General features: G+C 36.5%; 3 protein-coding genes and 1 pseudogene across 3 annotated transcripts; all 4 read right to left on the bottom strand.

Annotated features, from left to right (window-relative positions):
- Positions 1-3,843: 3,843 nt before the first annotated feature.
- On the bottom strand, positions 3,844-7,444 carry LOC147862505 (pentatricopeptide repeat-containing protein At2g03380, mitochondrial-like). The gene has a single exon (XM_087320979.1). The coding sequence runs from the start codon at positions 7,185-7,187 to the stop codon at positions 4,191-4,193; it is 2,997 nt and encodes a 998-aa protein (XP_087177105.1). The 5' UTR covers positions 7,188-7,444; the 3' UTR covers positions 3,844-4,190.
- Positions 7,445-8,834: 1,390 nt separating this feature from the next.
- LOC147862504 (phosphopantothenoylcysteine decarboxylase-like) lies at positions 8,835-11,287 on the bottom strand. The gene is made up of 2 exons (XM_087320985.1): positions 10,892-11,287; positions 8,835-9,300 (listed from the first exon to the last, which is right to left on the bottom strand). Exons 1-2 carry the CDS (start codon positions 11,213-11,215, stop codon positions 8,998-9,000), a joined length of 627 nt encoding a protein of 208 aa, XP_087177111.1. The 5' UTR covers positions 11,216-11,287; the 3' UTR covers positions 8,835-8,997.
- Positions 11,288-13,394: 2,107 nt separating this feature from the next.
- On the bottom strand, positions 13,395-16,385 carry LOC147862503 (10 kDa chaperonin 1, chloroplastic-like). The gene is made up of 7 exons (XM_087320986.1): positions 16,197-16,385; positions 15,662-15,765; positions 15,368-15,418; positions 14,197-14,262; positions 13,974-14,021; positions 13,859-13,888; positions 13,395-13,771 (listed from the first exon to the last, which is right to left on the bottom strand). Exons 1-7 carry the CDS (start codon positions 16,303-16,305, stop codon positions 13,703-13,705), a joined length of 477 nt encoding a protein of 158 aa, XP_087177112.1. The 5' UTR covers positions 16,306-16,385; the 3' UTR covers positions 13,395-13,702.
- Positions 16,386-18,138: 1,753 nt separating this feature from the next.
- LOC147862502 (receptor-like protein kinase FERONIA pseudogene) lies at positions 18,139-21,075 on the bottom strand (annotated as a pseudogene).
- Positions 21,076-21,679: the final 604 nt, after the last annotated feature.

Genomic DNA, 21,679 nt, shown 5'->3' with positions numbered 1-21,679 from the left:
TTTTTATCATTAATTTTAAAGTAGGGTTTTCCACCTATGACTTAACGGAGAGGGAAATAAATGAAGATAGTGAAGACTCGAGAAATAGGAAAATTTAACAACGTTTTTGTGTGTATGAAGGCCCTACAAAACTCCCGTGGATGAAACAAGTATTGGTAGGCCGTAGGAGACAACGAGAGATGAATATGCAAAGATCAGATGTAATGTAGTCAACTTATTGAATCACACGTGTTGTTTTATTGATGTTACTTGGGCAACATGATGTGTCATGAAGAATCTTAAGGGTGGACTTACCCAAAAAATCTATCCTCATGAGATTAAGTTGTCAAGGCTTGTAACTAAGGAGCGTATCTCTACAAGAAGGTTTGAGTAGCTCAAATGTTGCGTTGCAACACTGTGGTCAAAAGGTTGATGAATTGATATACGTTAACTATATTGCAATTAATCGTTAATATAATTTCAAACAATTAAGACATTGAGATGTAGTTGAAGTCGGAGTCGGCAAACATTTGGTATCATGCCAAGGTAACCACCTCTCCCTAATTGTGACAAGGTGGCAAACCATATCCATATTGAAAGAAGTCTCAAATCCCTCTATAAGAGACAAAGTGTAAGAGACATGGTGTTGCTATTTAAGTTTCTTGAATTTTATAACCGTTAACTAATAAATGTAAAATTGGGTATTCAGGGAATTAAACCCTTGTAATTGTATGTTGGGTCCTTAAAACACAACCCTCATTCGACACCAAACCAATCTCATCGTAAATGATGATTAGTTTGGTTAGTAATGTGACAAAGCTAAAAGGTTGATGGGGTAATAGAGAAAATGTAATTATATGTTTCATAACACGAAACCCACTTTATAGCTAGCTTGTATAATACTTTTCTATCCAATATTATGAAATTATGATATTGGTTAGTAATATGACAAAGCTAAAAGGTTGACGGGATAATAGAAAAAATGTATTAGTAATTATATGTTTCATAAACTAATGCGATATTGGTTAATAATCTGACAAAGCTAAAAGGTTGATTTGGTAATAGAAAAAATATAATTATATCCCCACTTTATAGATAGCTTGTATAATACTTTTATATCCAATATTATGAAATTATGATTAATGTTTGATGCAAAGTTATCACATGATATAGATAATACAAGAGCTTGAAAGCATGGAAGCTAATTGACATGACGTAGACAATACAATATCTCATTCACATGATATTGACAAGACAATATGTAGCTAATTCACAAATTTTACAATGACTGTACCATAAACTAAGCCTAACAAGGGTAACATGGGAAGATGTAATTACCTGGTTCATAACATGAAAGCCCACAAATAACTTGTATAATGCCCAGGTATCCAAGCTCGTCTTCAATTAAATTGCTTGCATTTGATTGTTGCTTGAATACAAGAATCTTATACAATACATAGATCATTTGGATTATGTATATTTGGATGTTGGCCATATGTCCACATGCTACTATTAGTGCACATCTATAAGTAGAAATAAGGATTTTATTTAGTGCAAACTCAATTAGGGATTCTAATTAGTGTGTTAATACTTCAAGCAAGTCTTTATACATGTCTTGATAATTTTAATTCATACTTGGAGGTCCAATATTAATGAGTGAACCCCTTAAGCTCGTTGTACTTGTCTCAATCCTCCTAATCTATATATATGATATATTCTACTATTGTGAGAAGTAAAAACCTCTTAACTACAACTAAGGTATATTCACAAGTCAATAAAATAGAGCCAAAATTCCCTTTTAATATGTCTAATGATTAATCCTTCTAATAAATAACAAATTTGAGGACTTTGAGAATGTCTCAAATTACGGAAAAGGAGAACCTCGACTCAATCAATTCTAATGGGAATTTTAAAAACCAACTAGTTATAATTGTTGTCAAAAGGAAAATATGAGATATGAAACATGTAGATATAATAATCATAGTGTCATATTTAATTAACAATGCTAAAGAGTGGAAATGTAGTCACTGATTGCCTTGAAATGCTCAGGTTGGATTACGTTGGAACTTGCACGTGAGTTGTTGCTATGGGAAGATTTAAGGATGTTTAATCCATATAATTTAACTAATGAAATGACACTATTGGCTATATCATAGAGAGTTGTAACATTCATGAAAGTGCATACATTTAAAAATTTAGAAAGTTGTTAATTAACATGGGAAGTCGATATGTAGATTGGTTCACCATATTCAATCATATATTAGTGCTCATTTCCGATGGACTACCCATGGGACATTATAACGAAGGGTTGTTTGGTAGCTAGTAAAATAAAATCTAGCATTTAGAATAATGTGAATGTCAATATCTTGAAACATGAAGCTAAGGAAACTAATTACGCCATTTGAGAAGATTGTACCAAGTTCTGATGACAATGAGAAAGATGTCACAAATATCACAATAGGAAATTAATTTGCATTTTGAACATACTGCTATGTGTTTGGAAATATTGACATTAGTAATGTGTCACATTGTCATGTCAATACAACTTTGAGATGGGTTAAACCCTCTACTCTGATCAGGTCTTTGAACTATTACATAGGTTCGTCAAGGATCACTAGAAGGCTATTATCCATAACAACATTTACCGCTTACGGGTAAACCCCACATGTATGCTATGTGTTTGGAAATATTGCCATTAGTAACGTGTCACATTGTCATGTCAATACAACTTTGAGATGGGTTAAACCCTCTACTCTGATCAGGTCTTTGAACTATTACATAGGTTCGTCAAGGATCACTAGAAGGCTATTATCCATAACAACATTTACCGCTTACGGGTAAACCCCACATGCATGTCTATGAGCAAAAGATTAGATCAATTAGTTGTCAACGTTTGGTGAGAAGGCTCTTATCCAAAACAATTTTTAACAATCATATCTTATAATGATTTGAAGGCTCTCCTTGGAAAGAAAAACCAAGGCTTCTTCATTAGATCATTTCTTGAGGGTATGTCCATCATGCCCTTAATTCGGATATTTTAGAGCACAATCTCTTGGAAGGTTTTTATGTGAGAACTCAAATCAGTCAGTCATATAATCTGAAGAGACACACTTTGTTTGAGAGATGATGGTGTTTTTTATACAAAGTTGTAAAATTGGAAAAGAGGACTTATAATTCAAAGAGATTCAAAATTTGTTTGAGAAATCATGGAAAGTGTTTTTTATACAATGTAGTAAAATTGAAACAAAAAGAAAGATAAATCAAAATACATTGACACTCTTTGGTTTTTGATTATTTGTGCCTATCTATCATCACTTATATACTCTTACTTTTGGATTTGGCCTATCTATATCGATTGTGCTGGTAGTTATGATTCCTAGGTATTATTATTTCAAAAGTACTTCTTTTGCGGAAGCTTCTTCTTTACTTTTAAGGTGAGCAATTTTATGAGTTCTTGTTTCTTTGATAATCGATAGATAAACTCAAAAATAACTTTGTTGAGAATGAATCATGCTTTTAGTTAAAATAGCACTGCAATTGATGGATAGCTTCACAATGGGATTTAAGGGGAGTGCCAAGGACAGACCTGAATTGCCAATACAATGGTCACAATGTTTGCAAAAATTTGTGGCACAACATCTACTGACAAACAAAAACACCACTTCTTAACACAACATACACATGCTTTGCGAATTTTGAACAGATTGATATTATTATTATGATTATAACAAATTTCATTTCTTCATTTGACTAACTAATCATCAGTTTATATTGTTGAGACTAGCCATTGGGAGAAATATTATCACTGTAAGTATGCTTTACCCCCCTCAACATTTCAATCCTCAAAGTTGTAGAGGTAAAGTGTCAAATCTGACTGCATATATTATCTATCTATATATCCCTACACTGTAAAGAAGAAACAAGATGATGTAACTTATGTTGTAGACAATGAGATGGGTGACCACAATGTCTGACATTAATATGAAATGCTCAAAATAAGAGTAAGGACCTCTAGTGTGTGCCACCCTTATCGATCAATAAAGAATTCCTCAGAAAGTTCAGCCTAATGTGAAATACTCCTAATAAAAGATTTACCTTCAAAGAGAGGCTGAAGTTGGGTAGGGTAAATAAGGCAAACCAATTTGATTTTCGTGAAGAATCATTTCGTCGCTAAAATGTCCATAAAGATAATGAGACATGTATTCATTACTTCATCTCCATGCAAAAATTCTGGAATTACCTTCCATATTTGCATTCGTTGTTCTCCAGTGAGTAATCATTTTTTCAGCTTCTTTTTGCATCCCAACAGCTGCATATATATTTCCCATGCAGACATATGCTGAAGCTCGGTTTGGATCTAGCTCTAATGCTTGATGAAAGGCCCATATCCCAAGTTCGACATTCATCCATTTCTGGCAAGCACCCAGGAAAGCTAACCACAGTTGAATGCGATCTGGTGATGGTACCTTTTCAATTATGATTATAGCTTTATCGAGGCGTCCAGCCCTACTAAAAAGATCAACCATACACGCATAATGCTCTAAACTTGGGGTGAAACTATATATATTGTCCATCATATCAAGGACCTTTTGCCCCTCTTCTACTAGACCCACATGACTACACGTTGTTAGCAAAACAAGGAAAGAAATCCTGTTTGGCACAACATCACCTTCCATCATTTTGGCAAACAAGGTTAATACCCCTCTGGCATGACCCATGTGAGCATACCCAGCCATGAGTGTATTCCAAGTCACTACATCGTCTAGTGAAAGCTCTTCTAAAACTTCATGTGCTTTCTCAAGCATGCCACATTTAGCATACATGTCCAACAATGCACCCGAGAGTATAACATCTTTGCCCAATAACCCTTGCTTTCTAACCTCAGAATGTATCTCTTTTCCCATCTCAAGATATCCTATGCAACCACAAGCTCTCAAAATACAAGAAAAGGTGACTGAATTCGGTAAGAGAGCTTTCTCTTGCATCTGTGCAAAGCACTTCAAAACTTCATCGCCAAGCTCATACTGGGCATATCCAGACATCAATGCATTCCAACACACCACATCTCGTACAGGAATCTGTTCGAAAACTTCTTCTGCTTTTCCTAATAGACCACATTTTGCATACATATCCACCAATCCAGTGCCAAGAACAACATCTTTTTGAAGTAACCCTTGATTCCTAATCTCAGTATGTATCTCCTCTCCCACATCAATGCGCCCTTTCATTCCACACACTTTCATGATGCTAATAAAGGTGGTGATGTTCGGAGATATTTCCACATCCCGCATCTTGGTGTAGCATTTTAGGGCTTCATCAGGAAGTCCATGCTCAGTATACCCAGAAATTAATGCATTCCAAGAGATAACATCGCCTACAGGAAGCTCGTCGAACACTTGTTGGGCTTTTTCAAGTGCACCACATTTAGCATACATGTCCACCAATGCAGTCCCCAGCACAATGTCTTTTCCCAATAATCTTTTTATGCTTACTTCTGCATGTATTTCTTCTCCTAATTCTAAATTTCCTACACTTCCACAAACATTCAAAATGCAAGCAAAAGTTACACCATCGGGGGAGAGACCCTCATCCTTCATCTGTGTGAAACAATTCAGAGCTTCCTCACAAAGCCCATGATGGACATATCCAAATATAAGTGCATTCCAAGCTACAACATCACGTACTAGAAGCTCATCAAATACTTCCCGAGCTTTTTCTAGCACGCCACATTTAGCATACATGTCTAACAATGCAGTGCCAATCACTATATCTTTGTTTAGAAGCCCTTGCTTGCATACCTCATCATGTATCTCTTTTCCAAGCTCCAGAGAGCCCATGTTACTACAAATCTTCAAGATGCAAATAAAGGTAACTGAATTCGGAGAGATTCCTTCATCTTTCATCTTGCAGAAGCAATTTACTGCTTCATCACCACGGCCTTGTTGGGCATATCCACACATCAATGCATTCCAAGATACAACATTTCTAACTGGAAGCCCATCAAAGACTTCTTGTGCTTTTCCAAGTACACCACATCTAGCATACATATCCACCAATGCTGTGCCAAGCACAATCTCTTTTCCGAGCAACAAACCTTTCCTTCTAACTTCAACATGTATCTCTTCTCCCACCTCAAGAGCTCTAATGCTACTACAAGCATTCAAAACACAAATATATGTAACAACACTCGGGGAGATACCCTCTTCTCGCATTTTCCTAAAGCAGGAGAGAGCTTCATTCCCAAGACCTTGTTGAGCATAACCAGAGATCAATGCATTCCATGATACTGCATCCTTAGCCGGAAGCTCATCGAAAACTTCTTTTGCTTTCTCAAGGAGACCACATTTTGCATACATATCAACTACTGCAGTACCGAGCATGATGTTCTTTTCTAATAATCCTCTTTTCTTGATCTCGGCATGTATTTCTTCTCCTTTATGAACCCATCCTATGGTTCTGCACGCCTTTAAAGAGGCAAGAAAGGTGACTACATTTGGAGAGGTGCCCTCATCTTGCATTTGCTTAAAGCATTGTAAAGCTTCATTACCATATCCGTGATTAGCATACCCACTAATCAGAGCATTCCATGATATGGCATCTCGTGTTGGAAGTTGATTGAAAACATCTTGTGCTTTTTCGAGCACACCACATTTAGCATACATACTAATAAGAGAAGTTCCAAGAACTATATGTTTAGGCAATAAACCCATCCTCTTAGCCTCATCATGTATGGATTTCCCTATATCAAGAGATCCTGAGGAATTGCATGCTTTTAATACACTGATGAATGTTATAGCATTGGGTGAAAAACCTTCATTTTTCATCCGATTGAAATATTCTAATGCTTCATTACCATATCCATGTTGTGCATAACCACTGATAAGAGATGTCCAAGATACAACATCTCGATCGGCAATGCAATCAAACACTTCTCGGGCCTTCACCAAATCACCACATTTCACATACATAGTGATAAGAGCTTTGTTAACATATGCATCTTGAAGGAAACGTTTATTCAAAACTATGTCATTGTGGATCTTTCTCGCTTTGGAAAGTTCTTTAGGGCTCACACATGATCTTATCAAATCGAGTAGAGAATTTCTCTCCTTCTGGATTTCTATTGTGATACCTCTTCTTTCCTTATTCGAGGCTATGGCATCTCCTTCTGATGCAAAACAATTGGGTTGGAGGATAATACCCATCTTCATGAAAGTCTGAATGAAAGCAACAGAGAGCTAATCTTTTGATGTTCTGTTTGCCTAATACTATCAGAAGACAACAGGATTGCTCTTCTCTCACATCCTCTGTCTCTATGTCTCTGTCTGTCAGTCTGTTTCTCTCTGGATATCTTAACTAAATTTGTAAGATATCATTTGTCAACAAGAGATCGAATGTTTTCTTTCGATTTAAAACATCAGAAAATTGAACCCCTAGTCGCAACCAGGGAGATTAGATCATGAACCTTCCATTTGGAGGTGGAAGTTTGATCAAATTGTTTTTAATAAGAAAATAACATTTTCCAATGGATAGAAGAATGTTTTGATCCTAATAACACATCTTCACCGCCCTACTCAAAACTCCCAATGTTTTTATAACGAATTCACAATGAAGTCTTGTTGATGGAAATATTTGAAGCCAAACACTATCATTACCATTGCACCATCATGTTTATACACTTAAAATCTTGGAACACTTGTTAGTCTCTACACACTTATTTGTTAAAGTTGATGTGAGGGCAATGTTTCAGATTGTAGTGGGATTAATAAGGTGTCATCATCAAAGGAAGAAGAAGATCAATAAACATGTGAGGCATTACAAAATATAAATGTGATTAAATTTCTTTTCTACAAAATAGATGACCAATGTATAACAAGATTTGGTTGATTGAAGAATTCAATGTATTCCAATCAACATCATCACCTTGTCTATGAGTTGCACTCATGCGTTCAAATGTTAAGGTGTCCACCTCATTCCTCTAATAACCAACCATTGGCACCATCTATGCTTATGATGCGTTTGAATACCCAATTGCAACGTCCATTTGATTATCACGGTCAAACATTTAACATTTTCTTTGCACTTTGATTATCACCACACTTCCAACCAATCTTGTACACTTTGTGTGCAACCATCCAATCTAATGTACAAGGATAAAGCAAACATAAGACACTTTGGTCGTATCGTTGCTTTCTGCATATTATTGGTGGCTCTTTGATACTTTGTAATTTATATTGACTTGAGTTATATATGTGATGCAAAATAAACATTTGAATTTTAAACCACACAAAATCCTCAAAGTTTTAGCCCCATTGGCTAATGGATTACTTGTTTGTCAAGCATAATATTTAACTTCAATCTACCTTGTATACCACAATTTTCTCCATCACAATATTGACACATGGAGAACAACTCAATAATCAAGAAACATTAACTTCATATGGTAGCAACTACATAAAGCACATAAACTAGCTACTTGAATCCACAAAGTTAAGTTACAGCAATTTTCAATATCTAAATATGCATGTTTTACAAACCCAATTAAATATGAGAAATAGTCTCTAAGTAGTCCATCTTCAATTAGTTTATTGTTGTGTTATTCATATAAGAAAGGTGGGTTTTGAAATATGTGATCCACTATTGACTAGACCATGCAGAAGCAAACAACGATTGTTTATATTGTTTGATTAATCTTCCATGATAAGACTTGATCAAATTTGATACAGATATAATGTTTCATCACTCAAAAATATAGATTTTTAATGTCAATGGAGCCAATAACCCTATTTAACTATCAAGTTAAAATCAAATTTCATATTCATGAATATTTAGCATGTAACCATCAAATAAGCTACCACTGGTACATAAAAATTTTGATTGCATTCTATTCAGCATTCTTTCAAATAATTTCTTTGTATTCTGTATACCAGTGGCATCTATTTCTCCAGCATATTACATACTTGTACATTTGGTCATCAATAATAACTTTCCCTTTCAGTGTAAAGACTACTGGAACAAAGCTTAAATTGAATCCAAGACCATGGGCTTGACTTGGGAAAGCCGATTATGCATTGAAAGCCTCAATGTTGAGTCTATGACTGAAGGTTCCGCCATGGCACCATTACCATAATCTCCACATGCCAATTTCTTTGTAATCGGAGATATGATTAAAAACCCTAAATCTTTGACTTGATCAAGGTGCTTTTGAGTGAAAGGATTGTCCCACATGAACGTATTCATTGCTGGAGCAACAAATACTGGTTTTGAGTAATCCCAAGCCCGAATGATGCATGTCAGAAGGTTGTCACATAAGCCACTCCCAACCTGCATAAACAGTTAGACAATCCAGAATGAGAGATTTTGAAGGAAACAAGGTTCTATACAGGTGTAGAAAGGTCGAGGAATTAAAAAACAAATACATGATGGAAATTTTAAAGCCTTCTTGTATATGATCTTTAAATGTCCTAAAAAATCACAGTGAACAGAAAAAACTCTTGATTTTTTCTTCCTCTCTTCTGATTGTTAGGAAATACTGAAATTTCCAGATAATCCTAGAGAACCTTGCAGATTATCAGCTCAGATTCCACAAAACTTTACAAAATCTACACCCCACAGACTCTCTCTCTCTCTCTCTCTCTCAAAAGCTCAAAACCATAAATAGCTTTTCGTGACATCCATTTGAGAACATAGCCATTGAGGCTGTCAAGAGAAGTGTTATGTTGTCTGTAGATAACCATTGTTAGAGGCCAAATGCAACTAGATATGATGAGGTGGATATGCACTCAAAAGAACAGAACAAAAAAGCAGTAATCTAGATACACATGCATATGAAATAAAGAAACCAAGCTTACATCAAGCAAGAAATTAACAGGATATACAGAAAAATAAGCCATTTATTGCCTATAAACATGAACGTTTCACCTTAGCAAGGTATTTTGCAGGGAAGTCACAAGAAGCGTGCACCAAAAAATAATGAAACAAGATCGCAGGGAATAAGCAACAAAGTAATATCAGTAGTATATTTCCATTAGCTATTATCGATATAACACAAAAATGAAATGTTTAAAATTGAGACAAGATTACAGCAGGTATGCAATGATCTAAGATAAGAATGCTTTCCAGATTAACCAAAACAAGATATAGCAAGAAAATTAAGGTATTTGCGGTCTAAAACATTCACATTTAAAACAATGACAAAGATTTAGGGAAAGGTATATAGGGAATCATGGTATTTACATACCATGTTCACTTTATTCTTATAAAATAAATACTTCTATATTCAACATAAACAAAATTACAGTAAAGAAGAAACAATCTAGATAAGCAATAAAACAAGGAATTTATTACCATCTCAAAAGGTCGAGAGCAAGAAAAACGATGAACTCAGAACAATGAATCAAGATTACCGCAGAAAAGCAATAAGCAGAATGACAGCCTAAAGAGGTTGAGATTCGTAACCTTAGCAATCATTCAAGGATGAAACAAGATGCCAAAAGTATGAAAAAGGGATCTATATAAGAATTAAAGAAAAGGCACGAGATAAATGTATTCTTAAAGAAAATCGAAAAATAGGTTCAAATCTAGAAATAAGTGGATGAGCACGAGAGAAATGTATTCTTACAGTCTAAAATAGCTCCAAGCCTGGTTGATAAGCACTAAAGAAAATTTCTTTCTCAACATTCTAATCAAGAAACGTTCTTCATATGCAAGAATAAGAAAGGAATATCTCAGTATTAATATAATAAACGACTTAGAGGAGCGGTAAAACATACGCATTTCGTATAGTCTAGATAAGCATGTTTTAGATAAGATTAAATAGAAACTATTTCTTATATTCTACACAACCAACGACCTAGAGATAAGCGGTAAAGAGAAGGCATTTCTTACAGTCTAAAATGATAAAGAGATATCTGACCTTAGCAAGCGTGTTGGCAGACAGAGGCGCGACGACCATGGCGTCGGCCCATTTCCGAAGCTCGATATGCAGAACATCGTCTCCTATCTTGCTCCAGCTCGACCATTCATCTTCGTCTGTGTATAGCTTCACAGAAGGTGGGAGAGAGACGCGATCGATGAAGTGAAGAGCCGATTTGGTGGCAACTGCCCTAACTTCTGCCCAATCTGAGAGGCTGTCTGCCAGGATCCCGAACTTAATCGCCGCAACGCTACCGCTTGCGGCCAAGATGATTCGAGGCTTGGTGTGAGGGGAAATCTCCGCGGTTGGAGGTTTCATCGCCATAGCCAGATGAAGAAGAAGAAAGACAGAGAATTCGTCTGCACTTTTCAATCTATGAAACAATAAGACTTCAAAAAAATTGGGAGGAAAAAGAAGATGAAGAGGAGGGAATGTGTTTTTTAACTTTCGAAAATTTCACACGTCCTTAAGTTTTCAACAATTACTAGAGTACCCCCCACCCTAAATATGCACAAAAGGGTATTGTCTGAATAATATGTTAACGAGTTATTCTGCTACACAAGAGAGTATTCTCTCATAATATTTACTGGCAAATTGCAATATTCTCTTGCATTTACTAGCAGCCCATTTATGCAAATCCAACAACATTAGCACCATGAAGAGTAGTTGTGAGTCGTGACTAAATCAACCAACCGCACCTTGCTTTTTTACCTCAAAAGTCTATTTATTGTGCCAATGGATAAATTGCCCCTTCCTTCATGCACGGTTCACCTCGTCGACCACCGACCAATTTTGCAACAATTGACTACAATGAGAATATATGCTTCAAATAGGTTAACACACATGGTCATACTGAATAGGGATTGTTCCCTGGGATTGAAACTTTTGCTAAAAGTTCATAATTAATTAGAATCTTGTCCAATTTGGTGGTGGCACAAACCATCATTTTTAAGTGCAAATTGTTCAACGAAAACATCTTTGAAAGTAGAGAGCAGTGATTCAAGTCAAAGAAGATTATGAGCACTCTCCTTTATGAGATAAGCGAGAAAGGTGAGAGCCCATGATGATTCATTACGTTTTGTGCATGGGCCACAAGCAAAATTACCTCAATATCACCAAAAGTGTCAACATCTCCAACAAACAAATCTTAGGTTAGAACATGTATGTGAATTCAACAACTATCGTATGGTTTGAAAGTAAACACAATGTAGGTGGAATACGACATGAGGGTAGTATGAATTAACTTTAAGAGTTCATGGGGTTGGTCCAAGAGGCCTATGAAAGAGCAATTGTTGTAACAATGAGAGCGAGAAGTCACAACCAAAACAAAGTTTCTCTCTGTCTCTCTCTCATCCACTTAGCAACAACAATGGGATGGTTGGGAAAATCATGATATAGTGATTAATGAATGGATGAAATTTGGTCAAGGAAAAAAGTGGATTTCAAGTATTGTTCCCATTAAGCCGAGCATAGGAAAGAGATTCGAAGAAGCACAAGACTTCTAAAACCAGCCAAGGATCCTAAAGAAATTGGGAGAACCATGGTTAGAGAGAGAGAGAGAGAGAGAGAGAGAGAGAGAGAGAGAGAGAAGGAAGAAACCATAATAGTGGCAAGCACAAGACTTCTAAAACCAACCAAGGATCCAAAAGAAATTGGGAGAACCGTGGTTAGAGAGAGAGAGAGGGATGAAACCATAATAGTGGTTACTACAAAGGCAGAAAATCTTGTGGTTGCAATGCAATGGAATATGAGGGTCATAGGACAATTAGAAGCAAGAGAACCGCTACTTATAATTTATACTTTCATATAGCCATACCCTACTCTATCTTTCCAAGGTTACGGATATGGACTAGCCTCTATCTACATACACTTCCATATAGCAACCTATTAATGGCTACTCTTACAGTTGAAAATCTTGTGGTGGTTATGCAATAGAAAGTGAGGTTCACACCTCAAGTGGAAGCTAGAGAGCCTCTACCTATATATACTTTCATATAGCCACAGCCTACTCTATCTTCCCAAGGTTATGGATATGAACTAGTCTATATCTACATACACTTTCATATAGTCAATTCTACCTTCTTCATCACACCCTTCTGTTACTGGCAAATTATGATAATACTATTAAGTGTTAGTACAAATCATATTAATAATAGTTAGTGTTAATATAACGAGTTGGATAAGAAAATTATTTAGTTGGAGAAAGATGGACAGTTGTAAGCAGCAAAATTCCAACCTAATTGCTGTTCATTTTTTATAGATACACTACCAGGGATTGCCAAATGAGCTGTGTTAGGATATTAAAATACCCAATATTTCGTGGATTCACTTGATCAAAAGATGTCTGAATGGATTATGACGAAGTACTGTTCATAATCTACATCATAAAAGAATGAATGTATATCGAATTAACATCATCAACTACACAACACTACTAAGATGGTACTGAAGAACAAGAGAAACCGTGTAAGAAAAAATGACAAACTACTCCCATATAGGTTGGTACTGAAGAACAAGGGAGATATTTATTGCTTATCACTTCAAAACTTGTCTATGAAGAAAGCAAATCACTACATAATAACTCACAAGTTTCCCACTGTAGAAAAGCTAGAACTTGGAACAGTTTGAAGAAAGTGAGAATGGCAAGGTATATTCTTTGATCAAAAGAATTGAAAATTACAAACAAGCCAGAAATCCTGAATACCATCAGACACTGACTCCAATCTTTTAAATATTTCCTGAGTGTCAACTATAAGCTAAATAAAAACTGCTACATTATCAAAATTGCAACTCATAAAGCTTCATCTGCTTTCACTCTACAAAAGCCAGTAGATCTGCAGCTTTAACAAAGCATAATTTCTCAACCGTCCCAAGATTTATCTACAAAGTGAAACCAAGTACTCAAATGAAAAACCAAGATAAGAAGCAAGGATACATGTTTAAGACCACCACACATGCTATACTTACCTCATAGGCATTCATATCAGAGAAAAGCACCTAGGGTAAACAAGAATAAATCATGAGTTAGATTTAATTCAGCTTGATTAAAGTAGCTCCAGGCAGGTGTCATATTATGGCATACCTTTTGACCTGCGCTTACTGATACAGCTTCTTTACCGACAGATACAACCTGATGGTTAATCCAAAATATCTTAGTGAAAATATTTTAAACATAATGCTCTCAATTATCAATAATCTTCAACATGCATTGATCCATCAAGTCATCTACCCAATTTACACATGAACATATGAAGATCAAAGTCTCAGTACATCACCACAATAACTGTGCACCTAGAAAGTCTTACCTCTCCACAAAGATAGTGCTCAAACTTGACAGCTGACTTGGGTAGCAATACTCCACCAACAGACTTCTGCGAACATAATTCAAATGCATAAATTCATATCCACTAGCAGAGAATAAACCTCACTTTAAGGAAAGATGTTGAAAATTTTGCAATGACCTTGGCTAGTTTCTTTTCTCCCATATTTAATGAGACTTCTATGTCAAGGAGAGATGGTTATCACATATATACAATTTAGCCTTGTAAATATGAAGCTTCCATTTTTCATCATTAATCTTGTTTTCCCATCGCAAACAAACATCTCATTAAACTGAAACGCATATCCTTTCTTGTGATAGGGGGAACAAAATATACAGTGCCAAACATACAGATAAAAATCCCTTCTTGAGCTAATTATTAAGAGTGATCAAGCAAACACATCATTAGAAGCGAACATAATATTATAAGAACACAAATTTATTACTAGGACAGTAATGTCCCAATGTGAATAGCACGAACATTAATATAGTGAGCTACATTTGTGATGGAGAAAATCAAGTAAACACATCATTGGAAGCGACAATAATATTATCAGAACACAAATTTATCACTAGGACACTAATGTCCAAAAGTGAATAGCACGAACATTTATATAGTGAGCTACATTTCTCTAGACATATGGTTTTTGGTTAAGGATTAAAAATAAAGGAATGGCGTCCTTAGAAACAAAAATACCAGTTTCTGGTTGGATTTACTACTATTAAGGGAAGCAAAATACGGTAAAAAAAAGAAAAAAAAGAATATTATGTGCAAGATTTCTCTGCATGTGTTTTGGAAGAGCTTTAAAAACTTTAAACAAATAGTGACAGTATCCAGGAAAACAGTGCTTCAATTCACTAAAATGTCATTGCAGTTTCAGCTTGCTGGTTATTTGGTGGTACTTATATATAGGGAGTAAAATACAAAACTCTACTATATTCAAACAAAATTTATTGTACAAAATCATATCCTCACGAATGGCAAAGAAATTGATTTTTGGAGGAAAATTACTAAATACTGATCTTATTATTGATATATATGAAAGTGGCATTTTCCCAGTTCAGCTGCAAGACCACAAACAGTATTTCACACAATTCTCTAAACTGCATGTGCTCAATTTACGGTTATGCATAAAAATCTAGTAAAGTGTTGTTACCTCGGGAAGCTCCTCCAGTTTTACAAGGACTCTATCTGCCTGTGGCACAACCTGAGGACAAAACAGGAGAATTAATCTTCTTAATACTATATATGTTAATATGCTTTTTCGTTCACAAAAATGAGAAGTAACTCGGATCTAATTAAATATCTTTGAGACATTACTTTCTTTCTTTCTTACTACAATTACATTCACCAGGAAAAATGAGATGAGACATCAGTACTCTTACTAGAAGAAATCTCAACAGGAAAAAATGGATGGATAGATGAGTGGATGAAATGTTGAGCTAAATACCTTAGAAATGTCAACATCCTTTACTACGGCAGAAACAGAAAGAATCCCATTCAATCGATAAGAAGAAGCCTTTGAAGAAGACAATGTTAGAGACCTCTCCAGAACTGCAAGAAAGGAAATGCCTCAGAAACAATCGAAAAATATTTTCTTGAAGGGAACAACATGTATCTGGAAAAAAATACCATTAAAGAAAAAAGAATATTTGCAAATGGAAAAAAAAAAGATGAACCTGAAGAAGGTTACACAAGAAGGAAGAAGAAAACGTGCATAGTAAGAGGTGAAGAATGCGGGGGCTCTGAGGGGAAGAAAAAAATCTTACAATTCCTCTCTAAGAAAAAAAGTCTACCAAGAGAAAAATGATATCTACATGATTATGCTTTATACACACCTAGTGAAAGACAAAATATACTAAATGAAAAATAGAGAAGAAAGACATTCATGTGAAGAATATTGTAATTTGTTACCAAGGAGAGAAAGGAAGCAGGCATCTGAAGAACGTTCTTACCATAAGAAGGAATTACGTTAAGAATCTTACCTCGAGCTGACGAGAATCGTGTGGCAGAGACAGACAGGGAAGTAGGAGGTAAGAAAGTCGAGGAGAGAGTGTTAGAAGTAAAAATTGACGCAGCAGATAGGGCAGCCATGGCGTTGCTTCCTTGTCTGCTCTGTGTAAGTGAATAATGTATGTGCGGGCGTGAACGGATGTGTGTGTGTCTAGAACTTTCTACGATTTTATCATCGATAAATATAAATATAAATATGCATGTTATATGTGTACATATGTACATATTGCGAGGGTATATTCGAGATTATATTAAGTCAAATTAGAAAACTTATTCCAACGATATCCCCCCGTAGCGTTCTTCTATACATTTATTTACATGAGCCATTGACATGTGTATGTATTGTGTCATTACTTACTCATTCTCCAAATGCAGCATTGCTCTTCGATTTTAGAAAGAACCCCGACGTTTTGGCATGTGTTCTCTGTTGGTTACTATTGATGCGGGCTCATTATCTTGTCGAGAAAATGGATTGATTTTTCACTACATGTTATTTTATTGAGCTCACCTTGAAAAACAGAGAGTATTCGAGGATATAACATGGTCTCGTTTGTCCCATTTTCCTCGATTATGCATTCTATTGGAGCATATATAGTCATGTATTCCCCCTTAGCCCTCTCTTAGGAAGCCAATCCTGAGTGATCGAGGAAATAACAAAAGCTTCATAACATTTGACGAAAATAAAGGCATTAATGGAGAATACTCTTGTGAATATATTGCACATCATAGAGAGACCATGTTTACAAAGGAAAATTTCATCATCATCATCATTGTTGTTTTTAGGGTGCACTTGTACTATGGGGTTAATATTAACGGAAATAGTCAACAATACTCTTCATATTAGCGTAACGGTTTCCCTCCGAGTGTCTTGAGCATTCATGCAATCCCTTGTGCTAGGAGTCAGGACCAATATATCACATCGAATGAGTAGGTTTTTATCAATCCCCAACATTTGTGATGCTCCTCATCTCAAGGAAATTATTAAATCTCCTCCATCCATGTTACTCTAGTGTAGCTTCATATCAATGTATCATTCAATATCTATTTTATTTCATTGCATCAAGATTGTTGCCACATGAGATCACATAACATTGTACATTACTTAGTGGTTTAAATTGCAACCAAGGAATGTCCTCATTGCATTATTCAACGTTATTTAAACTAAGGCATTGACCATTCTACATAAGCCAATGCAAAAATCATGTATTTTAGGTTGCACCATAGCTTGCACTACATGCCTATTTGATAAATATAAAGAGGAGAGGACCAATTGGTCATAAAGAGAAAGCATAAGCGTGCCATGATTTTGGTTATAAAAACAAATAATACCAAACTCATCAAACTCATAATTGGGGCCATGTTGCTTGATTGTGCCATTAGAGGGATCCTCTAAACAAGACTTCAAATGCTTATGGTATTGAATGACAACAGTTTTTGTTGTAAATACTAAAAGGATGCTTATTTTTTTGAGAAATTATATACCAATCAAGATTTTCCAAGTCTCAAACATGCCAAGATCCACATATGACATATAAAGAATTAAGGCAACAATCAAACACAACTCATTGGTTTACAAATTCCATTGCCATTGTCAAATGAGCAATACAATGCACAAACAAAATAGAAATTTAGACAACAACCCCATGAGGTTTGATAGAAGGTTTAGCAAATTGTAGCAACACAAGTAACTACCAATCTTTCTCTATGTTTTTGTTGAGTGTGTATTTGGATGTCTCAACAACTGTAAAATTGTACATGTACGTGTATATGTGTGTATCATCCGTTGTACATGTATGTGTATGTAATACCCGGATTGATTCTTCCGGAAGACGAGGATTGAGAGTAAAAATGTCTTCTTATTCTCCTTGACTACTGACTCTTTCATAGTAAAAGTGCTCCTCGAGGATTGACTCTTCTTGACATGTTTTGAAGATGAACCCCCCTCATCTTCCTTGAAATATGACTCTTTCACAATAAAGTATCTTCTTCCCTTGAAGTACCGAAGTGGCATCTTGACCATCCCGAATGTTTGACAACCAAATGCCATTTTGACCAGCTTGACTCTTCGAGAGTAAATTGCTATATTGACCCTCTTGACTCATTCACAATATAGAGTGTCAACTAACTTTCTTGAGGATTTATTAGTGTCTATTACCTTCCTTGGGGATTGATTCTTTGGGAGAACACAGCACTTGTGGAAGTATCATCTGAATCATCTTCTTTTTCTTCTTCGTCGCTCATCAGATTCTGAGTTCTTCTAGTGATACTACCACGACTCTGATCGGAGCTGTTTTTGTCCTTGACTTCTTCGGAACTGTCGTCGAAATCGCTCATTTGTATGTGAAGCGATATTTCCATAACTTGAGGATTGCTCTCATCAAGAGCTTTCTCCATCGAATACTCATGGAGTTGTAAAGCATATTCCAAGTTCCAAAGCACATCCCCCATAGTGGGTCTCTCATGACCCACATCCTTGAGACACTTTTCAGCCGTTTCAGCAAATTTCTTCAATGATTCTCGATTGATTTTCTCCTTGAGATATGGATCAATAATCTCGTATAAACACCCTAACCTTTGCCACTTCATAGCCCATTCAGCAAGGTTGATATTTTCTCTAGGTAAGCTAGGATTGATCACTGGCCTAGCACACAAAACCTCCATCAATAGCACTCCAAATGAGTATACATCAGACTTCTCGGTTAGGAGCTGCCTTCGGAAATACTCTGGATCTAGATACCCAAAGCTTCCTTTCACAGCTGTGCTCACATGGCTTCGATCGAGCGTAGGCCCAATTTTAGATAACCCGAAATCCGATACTTTGGCAACAAGCTTCTCATCGAGAAGTATATTTGTACTCTTCACATCCCTATGTATGATGCTTTGTGTTGCCCCAGTGTGCAAATAGTGAATGCCACGGGCTGCTCCAATGCATATATCAAGCCTTTGTTTCCAGGACAGAGGGGGTCGATTCGTACCATAAAGATGGCCTCTCAGAGGCCCATTGGCCATGCAATCATAGACAAGAATCATTTCCCCATTCTCTTCGCAGTAGCCGACCAGCGAAACAAGATGCTTATGCCGAAGCTTCGATAACATCTCTATCTCCGTTTGGAACTCGGTAACACCTTGTTCAGAGGTCGGGTTTGCGCGCTTCACGGCGACTTTTGTCCCATCATCAAGCTTTCCTTCATAGACTTTACCAAATCCTCCTACCCCTAAGACTCTCTTATCATCAAAGTTGTTTGTTATACCCAAAATCTCAACGAAAGTGAAGTATCGGCTTAAGTTGGAGGGTGTCGAGGATGCATAGCTTCCAGCTCCACTCTTGGGATCGGAGCTCTTGCTAATCAAGGAAGCAGAATTACCTCCGGTTGGAGGAGGTAGAGTAAGCCATATTGGTGATGAGTTCAAGCTCTTCTTTTTCCGAGCATAGATACACACAATACACAATGCTACAAATAACACAGCTCCTATTCCAACTCCTCCGATAAGCATTGCATTTTTAAAGCCTCCTCGTACATGTGAGGTATAAGAAGAATGTGACCGAACCATGGGCCTACTTGCCTCGAGGGGAGGAAGTGGAGGAGGTCCTTGCAAGTTACCAGTAGAATCATTCATCTTGAATATTTCCAAACCATTCAATATTGCATCAAGCCTATATGGCTTGGTGCTATTATTCGGATGAAGTGCGAGGGTAATCTCGCTACCATCCCATGCTTCAGATCTTGGAATGTTGGTGGCATAGTCCACCACGAGAGCATAGTATTCAGATGCTTTAGTATTGTATTCCACCATTGCCTTTGCAATCACATCAAAGGTTGTTTCAGCAACTTGTGCATTGATAAAGACGTCAAAAACTCTCTCATTTATCAATGCCTTTTCAAATTCGCAGAAATGGAGCCGAACATAATAGGTGAATCCAGGTACTACTCGAAACCTCCATGTCAGATTGAAGTTCATATTCACATTATTATCATTCGTCATAGTTCGGGCTGTCCGGTAAACTTCTTGAGGAGCAATATAACCATTCAAATCTTCATAAACAATAGAGTGTGTTGTGGAGTCTGTAACCCCTGTTGCTGCCGTAGGAATATAGCGCATATCATTGACCCAGTTCCTAGACAAATCATCATCGATCGCTTTTATAGATTGGCCACCCATGTTCACCCTATGCATAGTTTCCAATATAGAGCTACTCATGGGGAAAGATGTGATAAGTTGTAAATCAACATCTTTCATTGTATCATGAAATAGATCATCTGGCATCGACATTAATTCTATCCCATTCACCATAGCAAATGCATCCTTAGCTTTACCTGGAATGAAGTTCACCGTGAATTGGGACGAGGTCACATTGATAGAATATTCCTTCATGATGAAGTAGTAATTAAGGGCTTGCATTTCTCGCACAATGCTCATGTTATTGATGAGAGAGTAAGATTTGAACTGGACACTCACGATCGCATTGTTCGGATCATAGTCCATATAGGAAAAAGGGTAGAAATAGAGGCGAAGCCAATGCCTCCCTGGTGTCACTGGGAAGGTATATGATGCTTGGGATGTGAAGATTCTAGCACTGAGAAAGGGAACTACGCTAGGAAGATTAGGGTTTTGCATAGTAGTAGATGCTCCCACTGATGTATTACTTTTGGTTAGGTAGTGTAGAGCGGAAGGTGATGCATCACCCACCCACTTTCGGCCATCGGAGTCGATAGCTTCACTTGTGCTCCCACATGCAATAAGGTGGTTATCCCGAGTTATGTAGCTTGAGCTTTGTGCAGAGGAAAAGGAAGTCGATAATAAAGCCAACACAATGTTAAGAGTGAAGAAAGATGATGAACCAGCAGCCATGGGAGATTTGTTTTGAGTAAGGAGGGATAAGTGATCTAAAAAGTGTACAAGAAAAGCCAGAAGATTGTAGAAACATAATTTGCCATACTGTGTTATATGGATCATAGCATCATGTAATTAGGGTTTAGGGTTTGATAGATCCTATTGTTGATCTTCACAAGTAAAGGGCATTATAAAGAGATAATGGATAACATCAGGCTTGTTTTTGCTCCGTTTGTGAGGACATAAAATCAGAGGAATGTATGAGTTGGGAAAGGGTGGACTATACTTACTTGGGACATCTTCATGATTCAGAGAGCACTGGAGAGCTCATGCTTTCACTAGGATTGAAGAAGAAGAAGAAGAAGAAGAAGAAGAAGAAGAAGGCGCAATGAGTAAAAATGAGTTGACAAGAAACAGGGTATTTGAAGTCATGTTTATACAGGAATAACAAGAAAAAAGCAAGTCCAGAGAGAAAAGTGAGTAATGGTATGCTTTTTTACAAACAGTAACAAGAAAGAAAGAAAGGAAAAAAAAAAAGCATCATGCTTTCCTTACTACAATGTTCACAAAAGAAAAAGAAGCGCATGCTTTTCTCATTCTTGGCTTTCGTGGTTAGTATATC

The sequence above is a fragment of the Azolla caroliniana genome, unplaced genomic scaffold, assembly GCF_043228905.1.
Source record: "Azolla caroliniana isolate FFs.n. ecotype wild unplaced genomic scaffold, voAzoCaro1.0.p SCAF_6, whole genome shotgun sequence".
NCBI classification, from domain to species: Eukaryota; Viridiplantae; Streptophyta; class Polypodiopsida; order Salviniales; family Salviniaceae; genus Azolla; species Azolla caroliniana.
This window is presented reverse-complemented; position numbering and strand designations above follow the sequence as displayed.